General features: G+C 34.7%; 3 protein-coding genes and 2 pseudogenes across 3 annotated transcripts; 2 read left to right on the forward strand and 3 right to left on the reverse strand.

Moving 5' to 3' along the window:
* Window positions 1–750: 750 nt before the first annotated feature.
* LOC145003519 (5S ribosomal RNA) lies at window positions 751–868 on the forward strand (annotated as a pseudogene).
* A 648-nt stretch (window positions 869–1,516) lies between these two features.
* Window positions 1,517–2,209, reverse strand: LOC145002471 (uncharacterized). Its single transcript, XM_078961737.1, has one exon. The coding sequence runs from the start codon at window positions 2,207–2,209 to the stop codon at window positions 1,517–1,519; it is 693 nt and encodes a 230-aa protein (XP_078817863.1).
* A 2,127-nt stretch (window positions 2,210–4,336) lies between these two features.
* On the reverse strand, window positions 4,337–6,995 carry LOC145002472 (receptor-like protein EIX2; annotated as a pseudogene).
* Window positions 6,996–7,841: 846 nt separating this feature from the next.
* PNSB2 (NDH-dependent cyclic electron flow 1) lies at window positions 7,842–9,686 on the reverse strand. The gene is made up of 3 exons (XM_078961284.1): window positions 9,227–9,686; window positions 8,204–8,647; window positions 7,842–8,123 (listed from the first exon to the last, which is right to left on the reverse strand). The coding sequence occupies exons 1-3, from the start codon at window positions 9,647–9,649 to the stop codon at window positions 7,929–7,931; spliced, it is 1,062 nt and encodes a 353-aa protein (XP_078817410.1). The 5' UTR covers window positions 9,650–9,686; the 3' UTR covers window positions 7,842–7,928.
* Window positions 9,687–11,690: 2,004 nt separating this feature from the next.
* LOC145002473 (receptor-like protein EIX1) lies at window positions 11,691–14,279 on the forward strand. The gene is made up of 2 exons (XM_078961738.1): window positions 11,691–12,719; window positions 12,885–14,279. The coding sequence occupies exons 1-2, from the start codon at window positions 11,691–11,693 to the stop codon at window positions 14,277–14,279; spliced, it is 2,424 nt and encodes an 807-aa protein (XP_078817864.1).
* Window positions 14,280–16,162: the final 1,883 nt, after the last annotated feature.

Raw genomic sequence — 16,162 nt, forward strand, 5'->3', positions numbered from 1 at the left:
GGAATGCTTAGTTCTCCTTCCCAGCCGATGTGGGATCAGATCTAACCCACTTTCACCCCCCATTATAGGGTTCGACATCCCTGTCGAACACATCGACCCATGCCCTAGCTCTGATACCATTTGTAACACCCCCCTCTGGCACGTATCACAATATTGTCCGCTTTGGGCCACTCGGCACGAGGACTTCCCAGGGGGTCACCCATCCCGGTACTACTCCCGCCCGAGCACGCTTAACTGCAGAGTTCTTATGGGATCTGCTGCCCTCACGGCTTTAAAACGCGTTGTGATAGGGAAGGTATCCACACCCCTTATAAGGAATGCTTAGTTCTCCTTCCCAGCCGATGGGGGGTGAAGGTGGGTTGCACCTGATCCTACATCGGCTTGGAAGGAGAACGAAACATCTACTTATAAGGGGTGTGGATACCTTCCTTGTCACAACGCGTTTTAAAGCCGTGAGGGCAGCAGATCCCATAAGAACTCTGCAGTTAAGCGTGCTCGGGCGGGAGTAGTACCGGGATGGGTGACCCCCTGGGAAGTCCTCGTGCCGAGTGGCCCAAAGCGGACAATATCGTGATACGTGCTAGAGGGGGGTGTTACAAATGGTATCAGAGCCAGGGCACGGGTCGATGTGTTCGACAGGGACGTCGAACCCTATAATGGGGGGTGAAGGTGGGTTGCACCTGATCCTACATCGGCTTGGAAGGAGAACGAAACATCTACTTATAAGGGGTGTGGATACTTTCCTTGACACAACGCGTTTTAAAGCCGTGTGGGCAGCAGATCCCATAAGAACTCTGCAGTTAAGCATGCTCGGGCGGGAGTAGTACCGGGATGGGTGACCCCCTGGGAAGTCCTCGTGCCGAGTGGCCCAAAGCGGACAATATTGTGATACGTGCCAGGGGGGTGTTACATTAAGCCCATGGACGATTTCCTTATGGGTTTCCCATTAGAATTCGTCCATCCCTTAATATAAGGCAATCCATGGCCCAAATTATAATTATCTTATAATTACAATTCAATTCCCTTAAGTTTAATTAATCTCTTTTAGTCACAAAACTAATTACCAATTAATTATTGACTAATATTAATTAAACAATATGATTTCTCTTTTAATATATTATTCCCATAATATATTAATAAATCATATTTAATCCTTTCTCTCCATAATTCATCCTATCAAGTTGCTTTGGTGAAGGCAACCCAAAAGGACCATGCACCATCGGGTCAAGTACATACCAAAATAGTTATGGACTTAGACACTAATCCAACACATTAGCCTTCCTCTTTTAGTCTTATTCTCTTCTATAGCACATAGTGCCTCAGCATCCCATTCATCATCTACTTCCTTTTTGGAAGTTACTACATTGCTTTCCACAGACTTTTTCTTTGACCAACAATCCTTGGACATGTGGCCCCACTTTCCACAATTTTTGCAGTTGCCTTTGAACCTCCTCCCCCGAGAACTCTTATTGTTGGTCTTTTGAGATCTCCATGGTTGTGAGATTCCTTGTTGACTCTACGCTTTGTTAGCATTTTTGTATGCTTCTTTAGAAGGTGGCTTGAAATTCCTTCGACTTTTACTTGTGTAGAGTGCTTCTTCTTCACTTTTCAGCGTGATGCCACCCATTTTCTTAGCCATAGCTTCTTGGCTGCACAACAAATTCTCAAACTCTACAAGTGATGGTTGAGCGGGCCATCCTTGTATAGCAGTAACAAAGCTTCTATATTCCGACCTCAGTCCATGGATAATGATCCTCTTCATTCGAGCTTCTGCAATGACGGATTGCGGATCTAGTTCAGTAATCTCCCGACATATCGACTTGACCTTGTGGAAATATTGAGCAATCGTCATGTCACATTGTGAGATTGATAATAGCTCGTTCTCCAAAAGTTGTAGTCTCGTATCATTCTTCTTTGAGAAAAGCGTCACAAACGTGTCCCAAGATTCTTTCGGGGTGTTCTCATCCCGAATATGCTCCAACATCTCTTCTTCGATTGTGGTCTTCAAGGCACACATTGCTTTGCCTGCTTTGATTTTCAATTTGCGCAAAGCACCATTAACGTCTTCCTCTGGTGGCGTAGTTTCGCTTCCACCGACGACCTCCCATAGATCTTGTCCTTGTAAGTAGGACTTCATACATGTTTCCCACGTTTTGTAGTTGTTGTTGTTGAGTTTCTTGATTCCTCCGACGACTTGGAGATCACCCATCGTGTTGGCAGTACCTCGGTAATACCAAACAAGCTAGTTTCGATACTAAACTTGCAGAATCACAAACTACTCACGATACAACGAGAATCACTCGTTCTCACTATCAACAAACCTTGCTCTGATACCAGATTGTTGAACACGACTCTTTGTATGGGAAACAACAAGACTTTTATTAAGACACTTAAGAAGATCTTACACTTTGTGAGACTACTACACACTTTTCTTACTTGGAGGCTTTTCTTGGATACTTAGATGTTGGATTGATTTGGAGCAAATGAGCTCCACACCTATTTATAGGTGTTTCCACCTCCTTATAGGAAGTTTCTAGATCTACATAGATTCATGACTATTCTGGAACTATCTACCATATTCTATATCAATTACAATCTTATATATGTTTCTAGAATATTCTATAATGTCCTAGATAAGTATAGACATTCTTGTGCCTTCCATCGTGTTCTAGAATGTTCCATAGCCTTCCAGGGTCTTCCATCTCATTCTAGAGTACTCTAGAATCTTCTAGCATCTTCTAGACTTCTCCATAGAATTCCATAATGTTCTAGAATCTTCCAGATCATTCTAGAACATGCTAACTTGTTCTAGACAATAACATGATTCTATCAGGCTAGTGATGACCTTCAACATAAAATGTGTTTGCTGATCCAAGAGGCTTTGGAATTGGAAGGCACTATTGTAATTTATTTCTAATTGATGCTATTTTTACTTATTTGTCTATTAGAGAACCGTACTTTTAATTTTGCTTATCAGAGTATTGTATTTAAAAATATATGGCTAGTTATAGCAATAAAAATGATTTCCAACCCATGCGAAGCATGAGTCCCTACACTAGTTTTAATAATCTTAGAGTAATTTACTTTTTTGTGCCTAAGTATATCTGATTTTTCAATTTTGGTCCCAATTTTTTTTTCTTTTCAGTTTTGGTTCTTATTTGAGGTTTAACCAATATTTTTGGTCCTGTTCCAAGTAAAATGACTATATATTTTTATTTAAATTGCAAAATTTGGCTATAGTCAGGGACCAAAATAGTTATTTCATTTTACGGACAGTAACAAAAAATGTTACAAAAGCCATAAATAAGGACCAAAATTTCAACTAGATTTTTTTGGGAATAAGTAAAAATCGACTACACTTAGTGACTAAAAATATAACTTACTTTTATGTTATTAAAATTAGAGTAAATTATAATTTTGGTCTTCGAGTATAGTTGATTTTGCAATTTTGGTCCCATAAAGTATTTTCTTGCAATTTTGGTCCTTATTTGACGCTTTTGGTGTTTTTTCCAAGTAAAAAGGTTTTTTTTTGTTCCCAAAAGAGAGTTGATAAGAATACTAATTAAGACAATAACAAGAAAAATGTAAGATAAGAAGAGAGGACGAACTTCTATTAAATAAAACGGGAAAAACCATAAAACTTCAAGAACTTCTTTCATTCCAATCCACTAAATAACATTCCTCCAACAAAATATACGCATTTTACTTAGAATAAGGACCAACAACATTACAAAAACCTCAAACAAGGACCAAAATTGCAAAAATTTGGAAAATGAGCTATAATCGGGGGCCAAAATGTAAAATACTCATAATCTTATGATTCGTTTCTTCGAGTATGTGTTAAGATAGATAATCTAGTTTCAGAGGTGTTTAACAGTCAATAGGTAGAGGTTTGGTCATGTGTTGTATTTGTATGGAAGCCAAGCCAATATGGGATGTTACATTCCCTGATGTTAAAAGAAAAGTAAATTGAAACAACTTTGTTTCTGAACATTTGTTACTCGATTCAGTTGATGATGCATGATAAAGACAATAGTGCATTTCATGAAGAAATGACTATATTTTTATTTAATTGTAGTTTTATTAAAATTAAAAACTATTTAAATATATAAATAATTAAATATTTCATCTTTTTCAAATACTTCAAAAATTGTTTCATCTTTTTTTGCACCTCTAATTTCCTTCTAGGATGCCTTATCTTATACAACACAAGGAAAATAGCCAGCCATGGTGTTAGTGGCAAATTTATTGATATTGGGGACTTAAAACCCCTTGCCAAGTGACATTACAATACACAATGAAAAATAAGAAGTGAAAATATAAAACTTATATGACACTACTTTTGCAAATACTCAATGAACACCACCACCTTTACATAAACCCAATCCTTTACGTTATCATAAAATTGAAAAAAAAGCATGTCTCCCGCGTTGATTTAAAAGCAAAACTGAACATGTTATCCAAAATCCAGTAGCAAAACCAGTCCCACCACCAATATAAAACCATCTCTCAACTTCATCTATGTCTTCCTCATCACCCTCACCTTTACCAATAAGAGATGGTTCTTCTGGTTCTTCATCTCCAGGACATTTTTTGGTAAGAGGAGGTCCACATAGACATGTGTTTCCATTGTATCTTGAAGGTGGAAAGGACTGGAGTTGAGTGCTTGTTGGGATTCTCCCTGACAAGTTATTAAATGACACGTCTAGGTCATTCAGTAAACTCATTTGAGACATGCTTGATGGTATCCTCCCTGAAAAACTGTTTCTAGATAAATCCAAAGTCAAAAGATTTTTCATCTCACCAATTTTCTGTGGAATCTCTCCCAATAGAGCATTCTTTGATAAGTTCAAGGAAATTAAGTCATAAAGATTGGTAATTTCATTTGGGATTCGTCCTGTTAAATTGTTGCTTGACAAGTCAATGCTCTTCAACTGTTTCAAAGTGCTAAAGAATTCATGTTCATTTCCCTGCCACTGAATCATTGCATGGTCAACATATGTCTCTTGTTCATATGTTGTATAAAGTTGTACATCTTGTGAAATTCCTTGTTGAACCATGCCTGTAAGATTACTCAAACATGAGGTAATAGTTCCATGGAGATTGTTCCTTGACATGTCTAGAATTTGAAGATTAGCTAACTGACACAACTTTAAAGGGATTGTTCCAGAGAAGTTGTTTGATTTTAGGATAAGAACGTACAAGCCTGAGAATCTTTCCCCAATCCAAACAGGCACATTACCAGAAAACTTATTGGCCCCTAAATTCAACGACTTTAAACTCGTGCAATTTTTTAAAGAAAAAGGCAATTCTCCAGAGAAGTTGTTCTTGTATAAATACAACATCTTGAGTTGTATCAAAGATCCAATAGAGGGAGGAAGCCTTCCAAAGAGATTGTTGTGTCCGGGATTAAGAACTTGTAGTTCTTTGAAAAGCCACAAACAATCTGGGAGTTGTCCGGTTAATGAGTTATGAGAGAGGTCAAGAAATGATAAGAACCCATTAACAATTTGGCATATAAAGGCGATCCCTCCGGAGAATTTGTTTCTGGAAAGGTTTAATGTTGATAAAGTGGAGGGAACATTTGGTATTGGACCATAAAATCTGTTGGAACTCAAATCTATCACTGAACTCTGGGCAAAATTTGATGATAAATCTGGTACTTTCCCGCTAATATTGTTGGAAGAGAGATTCAGATGATGTAATTAAGAAGGCCACATGTCCCAAAACTCCAGAGGAATTGTATCTGAAATTCCAGTATTGGAAAGATCAAGAAAGGTAAGATTCTTGAATGTCTGAATCCATTTGGGGAAGCGAGACCCTAGCAGCTTGCAAGAGGTCAGATCAATATACTTTACGTATGAAAGGTTTGAAAAGTGATATGTGGAAGGAACTCTAAGATTATTAAAAGACAAGTCAATAGTTTCAAGCCTAGGTAGTTCCCACAGTTTCTCACTTATACTTCCATTTAAATGATTATCAGATAGGTCCAAAGATGTTATGGATGAAAACTTTTGGATCTCACTGGACAATGCCCCTGTAAATTGGTTTCTTGCAGCATACAACATTTTTAATGAAAGTGATGCGCATCCAGACAAGTTGTTGAGAAAATCAGCAAATTCAACCACTAAAGAGTTGTTATCGAGACTCAAAGCTTCCAAACTACAGAGATTACCAAGATATTTGGGTATCCCATCTAACATGTTCCTAGAGAGATCAAGAACACGAAGCTTATTGCTTGTTAATGGGAACAACCAACGATACATGGATGATGTGAGATTGTTGCTTCCAAGATAAATGGATTCAATAGATGAAGAAGAGTTGAAAAATGAAGAAGAATATGGGTACACGACATGTGAGAGCTCACATCTATTTAAACTTAAAATTGATAGTTTCCGGAGACTCAGAATTACATCTACCCAATGATTTTGTTTAGCTAGGGAAATCCCATCCATTTGAAGTTCCTCCAAATGATAGAGATGAGACAACCACTTTATGTTTTCAACTCCATAATTTCCAATGGATCCAAGGTAAAGCACTCGCAAATTGGTGAGGTTTCCAAACTCCTGAGGAATGGCTCCATAAAAAGAGTTATAGCAAAGGTCAAGGTACCTTAATCGAGTTAAAGAACCAATGAAGGTGGGAATGATTCCATGAAAATAATTTCCAAAAAGTTCAAGATGCTTCAAGTAGGTTAAGTTAAGCAATGAATGGCTTATCTCACCTACAAGACCATACAAGCCAATATGAAGCCCTATGACATGACCTGTTTGGTTGTTGCATGTGATTCCACTCCATTTACAGCAGTCATGTTGGTCAAATCTCCATGTAGAGAGATGACCATTGGGGTCTTGAAGGGGAGCTTTGAAAAGAAGGAGAGCATCTCTCTCATTATCCAAACACTGCTTCATATCATCTCTTCCGAATTGGCTGGCAGTTGTTGCCACAAGGAGTAGCAAGAGAAGTGGGAGAATTATAAAAACACATGGATTCATAATGTAAATGCAAATCTTGTTGATTATTGGATTGTATTGATCATGGGTTTATGTAGTCTCTACTGTGAAGAAGACTGATTCTTCAAATAAGTAGCTTGCTTGTGTGGAGTATACAATACTTAATTTCCTAAAATTGAAACCAAACTATAAGACAAACTACATAAGACACTCAAAAGACTTACAAGTCTTGGCAATTTGTATTTATTATTGATGTCTTTTTCTCATCTTTTGATATTTTACAAATTATATTTAATATATATATATATATATATATATATATATATATATATATATATATTCATCTTTTCCCATCTTGTGATGTTTTTGGTTCTCAATTTATTAGATATAAATCCCAAATAAAAAGCTAATGCAATCATTTACAAATCTACCCTTGAATAAAGTGAAACAATGTTATTTGGGACTATGAAATGAACTATTCTCATTTAGATTAACTAAATCGCGAACTTACATGAATGAAGCAAGTTTCTCTCACATAAATGGCATCTCAGAAGTTCCAAAAGAACCTCAATTACACCACTTTCTGCCATGGTTTAGGATCATCACTTTCCAAGACTATAAGAGCCTTCATCTACGACTCTATCCTCGTATAAGTTCTGTCCCAACAAACTAACGTAAATTAAGTACCTAAATTATCCCTCCACTAACACGGTGCTTTTTATTTAGCTGAGTTTCCCGTATTACCCCTTCTTATAAAACATGACTTAAGTGGATGCGTAGCACAATGCAACTTCTTTTAGATATATATTTAGAATCAATCTTTTAGAAAGTGCATCCAAACAACTTATTTCAAAATTTTGTACTAATGATACAATTGATACATCTACATAAACAAAAGCAAAGTAAGGACTGTAACATTTATATTTTTAATTTTTTGTAGAATAAATATAGTTATATATATTACATAATTACAAATTACAAGTTATCATGTTCGATAACTTGTGCCCCTCTCCACTCTTCACCCGGTTCAATGGTAATGGGAGCCAACATAGTTGCAGGCCCCGTACAAATAAAATATTCCTCTCCATATTTCTCCGATACTGATCCGGGACTCGACACATAAATTTCTTCAAACCCCATTCTTACCACCCTGAAGAACAATTCTCTTCCCTAAAAATCCAAGTAACCATTTATATCACTTTTAAAATTCATAAAAAATTCAATTTACTCTAAAATATATCAAAGATTACCTGATCAATGGTCTCGTATTTTGATGGAGGAGTGTTGTAGAACTCTTTTAATCTCTCCTCAAGTGGAGCACCATAAACTCTACTAACTTTATGTTTCAAAATTGTGAGTGGCAAATCTTGCACGCTCCAAACTCCTCCTTTCTTCTCAGGCTCCCACCCGAGGGAAAACCAGGCTGGATCTTCTGGTTTTACCGCTTCGGATGGAGAGAGAATCTCAAACTGAGAAGTTAAAGGAGGTTGCGTGCAATATTTGCAACCTTGGAGGCCTTGAATGGCAGTTCCTCCTCTATTTTTAGACTTTAGATGGCTAAGTATAGCTGTTTTTAGGTCAACTGGTTTTCGGCCATTATTTTTTATTATAACTGCGGTTGCCATGCTTAGGGCATAGAGGGAGATGACATAGGTTATGTCAAGAGTTCCACTTGTGGTACAACTCAATTCCACCTGTAAAAATGAAAGTGAAACTGATATACGTTATTTTGGATTGTTAAAAAAAATATCAATCATGTAATTATATTTGTGTAGTTTTTTATGAAATACATCATTTTTTAAAAAAACTTTGGTTACATTAATTGACATAATTGATCGTTGTAGACAATTTAAAGTATGTTTGGCAAAAATATCTGCTATTAGAAACTGAAGCTTTTATTTATATAGAAATATTTGAAGAAAATTTTAAGCTTTTGAAATATTTAAAATTATATCAAACATAAAATTAAATTTAACCACTAGATGTTGTAAAAAAGAGCGAAGAAAAAAAAAACATAAAAGTTAAATAGGAGTCCTGGTCTCTTGACTCTTGGACCATAAATTATAGTAGCATTATCCACCGATATATATACTTCATTTAACAAATAACTAAATAATCTTATTTTTCATGAATATTATCGTGTTCAAAAATAAAAAAGTATTTAAATTATGATTAAAGGTGTTAAATGCGTAACATTATCCAGAAGACCATAATTTACGTTTTAAAAATTTAAAACACAATAAAATGGTGATGGAACGAAAGAGGAACAATACCTGAAGAGCATCAATGGAATCGGAATCAGCATCCTTAACGATCCATTCCGATAAATCAACACCTTTAGATGTCGAATTATCATCAGCGTAATTAATCACCAAACCGATTCCGCCTTTTGCAGCAGAAGTAGTATATAAAACCTCTTCGAATCCATCATTATCTTTCCAGTTTACTTTAGGCTTGTAAGATGTGACATGAGCATTGTTCAATTGAAGCTTCAACGAACTGCCATTTCTGACTGTAAGTTCTGCGATCTGAGTTCCGTCGAACTCTGAGAATTTGATGCCTTTGCGGCCGAATTTCTGATCAAGCGTCTCTGTAAAGGTGGTAACCGAAGGGGTGGTTATGGTGGAAGCGGTTGATTTTGGAATGAGTATGGTTGGTTTGGGAAGAGAGAGAGATAGAAGAGAAGCTGCAGCCATTTGAATTAAGACGATAAAGTGAATCCTATTGTTGCTTCTATTCCTCTTTGTTGGTATCTTCTTGCTAATTTTCTTTTTGTACCCTTCAAGTATTGAAATTTAACAAACTACAAGTCTATAGCCATAAAGAGTAAAGTCATGTTAAAAGTCAAGCAATGGATTTTTGAAACTTTTTTTATATATATTATATTATAATTTATACATGAATAACTCGAATCAAGATGACAAGTTGTAACAAAACATTTGTTTATGTTGTTTTGATGTTTAATTTATGATAATGAAATGTTCCTATAAATAAACAAATAGTTCAAAACTGAATTCGACCTTTAATCAATCTGAAATTTTGTTTAAAAAAATAGACTAAATGTTCGATTAGTCTAACCTCTAGTTTAATGTTCGGCTTAAAACTACACTCAAAGCATCTCCACATGCAAACATATACTATGATTTAACATTAGTGTCACCTTATTATTGTTCTATTAATTTGACATCTAATTAAATAGCATTTATAAAACGTTCCAATAACTTTTTAATTAATTTAAGATATTAATCCACATCTATCTAAAATGTTCTATAAAACATTCTCATTTAGTTAGTCATTTTTTAAACACATCATATTTTAATACGAAATATTTTACATAAATGTTATCACTGGATATTAAAATATAATTGTTTCATAAATGAAAATTTATAATAGAAATAATTAATTAGTTAAAGAAATAAAAAAAAATATTTAAAATAAAATTAAAATTAAAGGGTTAAAATGAAATATGATTAAAGAAAAAGGATTAGATGTGTAAAACGTTCAATTCGATATATATTGAATGATTAATAAAAATAAACAAAAAAAAATAATACCCTCAAATAATAGTAAGTAGTGATAAGGGATCAATTGAACACTCAAAAGTTATAAAATAAGCTTTCATTGAAGATGTTCTTACATCAAACCTAAATTGCAATAAGTACAAGACTGAAACTGATATAAAGTTACACCGAAACAAACTATGAACCAATTAACATTTTACATTATCTAAAATTAGGTTAAAAATAGTCCTAAATTGAAATAGAATCAGTCAAAATTAGTTATTAATTAATATAATACTTTTCTATTCCTAGTTAATTAAGCTTTAAAAATAATATATACGTATATAATATGACCGTTGAATTAAAAAAATACATTTCTTACTGTTGAGAGAGAGAGAGGTGAAATGCCCAACTCAACCTCAGCGCAGTGTGTGGTTTAAGTACTCCTTGCAGTCTAAGCGATTTTGCAGAGCTACTCTATTTTTCAAAGTACAATGCCCTAACAAGAGCATTTAACTTGTAATGTCACATAAAATTTTAATATTTTCCATGTTTTATCTTTTCTTGTCTTAAAACATACATAAATACTTCAAACGTATTTTATTTATATAATCAGGTAATAATAAAATGGCATACACTAGGTCAGGAAATAGAAAAATTGCCAAAGTTGGATACTATTATTGGAGTAACAAAGTTAGATTGCAAAATGCACCAAAAACATCAACTTCAATGCTTCTAAGAGTATCAGAAGAAATAATCAAATAAAATGCCTCAAGAGACCACATGGGAAAGAAGAGTATTTCTGGCATAATATTAGAACCACCACCCCTGTATGCTACAGCTAAATCGATTAAGAGCTTCACAGTAACTCATTCTTTCCAAATAATAATAATAATAATAATAATAATAATAATAATAATAATAATAATAAATATAAATATAAATTGCAAAATATCACAAGATGGGAAAGACACATCTATAATAAATACAAATTGCCAAGACTTGGTAAGTCTTTGAGTGTCTTATTTAAGTTTGTCTTCTAGTTTGGTTTCAATTTTCTGGAAATTAAGTATTGTATTACTCCACACAAGCAAGCCACTTATTTAAAGAATCATTCTTCTTCACAGTAGAGACTACATAAACCCATGATCAATACAATCCAATAATCAACAAGATTTACATTTACATTATGAATCCATGTGTTTTTATAATTCTCCCACTTATCTTGCTACTCCTTATGACTACAACTACCAGCCAATTGGGAGGAGATGATATGATGCAGTGTTTGGATAATGAGAGAGATGCTCTCCTTCTTTTCAAAGCTCCCCTTCAAGACCCCAATGGTCATCTCTCTACATGGAGAGTTGACCAACATGACTGCTGTAAATGGAGTGGAGTCGCATGGCTTCATATTGACTCCTATGGTCTTGTAGGTGAGATAAGCCAATCGTTGCTTAACTTAACCTACTTGAATCATCTTGATCTTTCCAGAAATTCTTTTCATGGAACCATTCCCACCTTCATTGGTTCCTTGAGAGAATTAATCTTTCTTGACCTTTCCTATAACTCTCTTTATGGAACCATTCCTCCAGAGTTTGGAAACCTCACCAACTTGCAACGCCTTTATCTTGGATCCAAGGGAGAATTCAGAGTTGAAAATCTAGAGTGGTTGTTTCAACTCAATCATTTGGAGGAACTTGATATGGATGGGATTTCCCTAGCCAAACAAAATCATTGGGTAGATGTAATTCTTAGTCTCAAGAAACTCTCATCTATAAGTTTAGATGGATGTGAGCTCTCACATGTTGTGTATCCATATTCTTCTTCAATTCTTAACTCTTCTTCATCTATTGAATCCCTTTTTCTTGGAAACAACAATCTCACCTCATCCATGTATCGTTGGTTACTCCCGTTAACAGGAAATAAGCTTCGTTTTCTTGATCTCTCTAGCAACATGTTAGATGTGATGCCCAAAAATCTTGGTATTAATCTTTGTAGTTTGGAAATTTTGAGTCTCGACAACAACTCTTTAGTGGTTGAATTTCCTGATTTTCTCAACAACTTGTCTGGATGCGTATCACTTTCATTAAAAATGTTGTATGCTCTAAGAAACCAATTTTCAGGGTCATTGTCCAGCGAGATCCAAAAGTTTTCATCCATAACATATTTGGACCTATCTAATAATCATTTAAATGGAAGTATAAGTGAGAAACTGTGGGAACTACCTAGGCTTGAAACTCTTGACTTGTCTTTTAATAATCTTAGAGTTCCTTCCACATATCACTTGTCAAACCTTTCTTATGTAAAGTATATTGATCTGAGCTCTTGTAAGCTGCTAGGGCCTCACTTCCCCATGTGGATTCAGACACTAAAAAATCTTACATTTCTTGATCTTTCCAATACTGGAATTTCAGACATAGTTCCTATGGAGTTTTGGGACATAGGGCCTTCTCAATTACAACATCTGAATCTCTCTTCCAACAATATTAGCGGGAAAGTACCAGATTTATCATCAAATTTTGCCCAGAGTTCAGTGATTGATTTGAGTTCCAACAGATTCTATGGTCCAATACCAAATGTTCCTTCCGCTTTATCAACATTAAACCTTTCCAGAAACAAATTCTCTGGAGGGATCGCCTTTATATGCCAAATTGTTGATGGGTTGTTAGAATTTCTTGACCTCTCTCATAACTCATTAACCGGGCAACTCCCAGATTGTTTGTGGCTTTTCAAAGAACTACAAGTTCTTAATCTCGGACACAACCATCTCTTTGGAAGGCTTCCTCCCTCTATTGGAAATTTGATACAACTCAAGATGTTGTATTTATACAAGAACAACTTCTCTGGAGAATTGCCTTTTTCTTTAAAAAACTGCATGAGTTTAAAGTCATTGAATTTAGGGGCCAATAAGTTTTTTGGTAATGTGCCTGTCTGGATTGGGGAAAGATTCTCAGAGTTGTATGTTCTTATCTTAAAATCAAACAAAATCTCTGGAACAATCCCTTTAGAGTTATGTCAGTTAGATAATCTTCAAATTCTAGACATGTCAAGCAACAATCTCCATGGAACTATTCCCTCATGTTTGAGTAATCTTACAGGCATGGTTCAACAAGGGTTTTCACAAGATGTACAACTTTATACAAGATATGAACAAGAGACATATGTTGACCATGCAATGATTCAGTGGCAAGGAAATGAACATGAATTCATTAGCACTCTTAAACAGTTGAAGAACATTGACTTGTCAAGCAACAATCTAACAGGTCGAATCCCAAATGAAATTACCAATCTTTATGACTTGATTGTCTTGAACTTGTCAAAGAACGTTCTATTTGGAGAGATTCCACAGAAAATTGGTGAGATGAAAAATCTTTTGACTTTGGATTTATCTAGAAACAGTTTTTCTGGGAGGATACCATCAAGCATGTCTGAGATGAGTTTACTGAATGACCTAGACGTGTCATTTAATAACTTGTCAGGGAGAATCCCAATTAGCACTCAATTCCATACCTTTCCACCTTCAAGATTTAATGGAAACACGTGTCTATGTGGACCTCCTCTTACCGAAAAATGTTATGGAGACAAAGAACCAGAAGCACCACGTCTTATTGGTAAAAGTGAGGGTGATGGGGAAGACACAGATGATGAACTCATGGGATGGTTTTATATTGGTGGGGGGACTGGTTTTGCTACTGGATTTTGGATAGCGTGTTCGGTTTTGCTTTTAAATCAACGAGGGAGACATGCTTTTTTTCGGTTTTATGATAATGTAAAAGATTGGGTTTATGTAAAGGTGGTGGTGTTCATTCAGAATTTGCAAAAGTAGTTTGTCATATAAGCTTTATATTTTCACTTCTTATTTTTCATTGTGTAATGTAATGTAACATGGAAAGCGGTTTTAAGTCCCTAGTATCAATAAATTTGCCACTAACACCATGGGTGGCCTTTTTCACTGTATTGTATAAGATAAGACATCCCAGATGGAAATTAGAGGTGCACAAAAAAGATGAAACAATTTTTGAAGTATTTGAAAAAGATGAAATATTTAGTTATTAATTAGTTATATATTTAAATATTTTTTAATTTTATTAAAAGTATAATTAAATAAAGGTATAGTCATTTCTTCGGGAAATGCACTATTGCCTTTATCATGCATCATCAACTGAATCGAGTGACAAATGTTCAAAAACAAAGTTTTTTCAATTTACTTTTCTTTTAACATCAGGGAATGTAACATCCCATATTGGCTTGGCTTCCATACAAATACAACACATGACCAAACCTTAAACACCTCTGAAACTAGATCATCTATATTAACACCTACCCAAAGAAATAAAACATAAGATTATGAGTAATTTACATTTTGGTCCCTGATTGTAGCTCAATTTTCAATTTTTGCAATTTTGGTCCTTGTTTGAGATTTTTGTAACGTTGTTGGTCCCTATGATAAGTAAAATGCATATATCTTATTGGGGGAATGTTATTTAGTAGCTTTGACAGGAAGAACTTCTTGGAAGTTTCATGGTTTTCCAATTTGGAACTTCATCCTCTCTTCTTTTCCTCCATTTTTCCTGTTATTGTCTTAATTAGTATTCTTATCAGCTCTGTTTTAGGGAGAAAAAAAAGTCATTTTACTTGGAACAAACACCAAAAACATTACAAAAACCTCCAATAAGGACCAAAATTGCAAGAAAAATACACTATGGGACCAAATTTGAAAAAAACGGCTATACTCAAAGACCAAAAACATAATTTACTCTAAGATTATTAACATGAGAGTAAGTTACATTTTTGGTCTCTGGGTGTAGTCAATTTTTGCATCTTTATTCCCAGAAAATTCATGTTGCAATTTTGGTCCTTATTTGAGGCTTTTGTAACGTTTTTGGTTCCTAATCATACTAAAATGAAATGACTATTTTGGTCCCTAATTATAGACAATTTTTGCAATTTGATCTGAAAATATAGTCATCTTACTTGGAAATATTATAAATGTATGAAATAAGGAATAATCATCATCTGGATTGTTTTTTTACAAACCATGAATTTGTCACCTAAAAATTCAAAAGGTGGTCAGAATGGAAATATTATAAATGTATGAAATAAGGAATAATCATTTTACTTACTGTAAATCTGTGACATCCTCAAAATCTCGGCCATAAAAGACCGATTTTCATTTATGCTTTTAAAATAATTTCAGAGTAAATCCTTTTGATTTGAAAGAGTTGCGGAATTTGTTCCCAAAAACAAAACGTGATAAAATAATATTTACCAAAGCATTTCATAAAAGAAATGTATTTTCATTATATAATCAAAATTCGGGATGTCATGTTTCGATACAGACCATAAAGCATAAACGATAACATTACAAGTCATTCAACAAATATATACATATACAGACTTCTAAACAAAACAACTTGATGATTCATCCATCTTATGCCCTTGCGCCACTTCCTGTAATACAAATAAAACTGAGTGGGTCAGGCTTGGGAGCCTGGTGAGCATATAGGGTTTTCAACCACAATAAATAATTATATTTAATTCCACCAACCAACAATCATCCAATTACCCATTCCCGTTATTCTCACTTTACGTCCCTAAAACAACTAACACAAGGGACCTAGTCTTAGAATATTTCATCGGGACGACAACACATGCATTCGGGGTTTCCCGGCAATATATGTCAAATAAGGCAACCATGAGGGGGATGGA

Source organism: Lactuca saligna, chromosome 6 (assembly GCF_052625555.1).
Source record: "Lactuca saligna cultivar CGN05327 chromosome 6, ASM5262555v1, whole genome shotgun sequence".
NCBI classification, from domain to species: domain Eukaryota; kingdom Viridiplantae; phylum Streptophyta; class Magnoliopsida; order Asterales; family Asteraceae; genus Lactuca; species Lactuca saligna.

Coding starts and splice junctions, on each gene's coding strand:
- LOC145002473 (XM_078961738.1), top strand. CDS start 11,691: ATGACTACAACTACCAGCCAATTGGGAGGAGATGATATGATGCAGTGT. Junction 12,720..12,884: donor TGTCTTTTAATAATCTTAGA/GTTCCTTCCACA, acceptor GTTCCTATGGAG/TTTTGGGACATAGGGCCTTC.
- LOC145002471 (XM_078961737.1), bottom strand. CDS start 2,209: ATGGGTGATCTCCAAGTCGTCGGAGGAATCAAGAAACTCAACAACAAC.
- PNSB2 (XM_078961284.1), bottom strand. CDS start 9,649: ATGGCTGCAGCTTCTCTTCTATCTCTCTCTCTTCCCAAACCAACCATA. Junction 8,648..9,226: donor ATTCCATTGATGCTCTTCAG/GTATTGTTCCTC, acceptor TCATTTTTACAG/GTGGAATTGAGTTGTACCAC. Junction 8,124..8,203: donor AATACGAGACCATTGATCAG/GTAATCTTTGAT, acceptor TTGGATTTTTAG/GGAAGAGAATTGTTCTTCAG.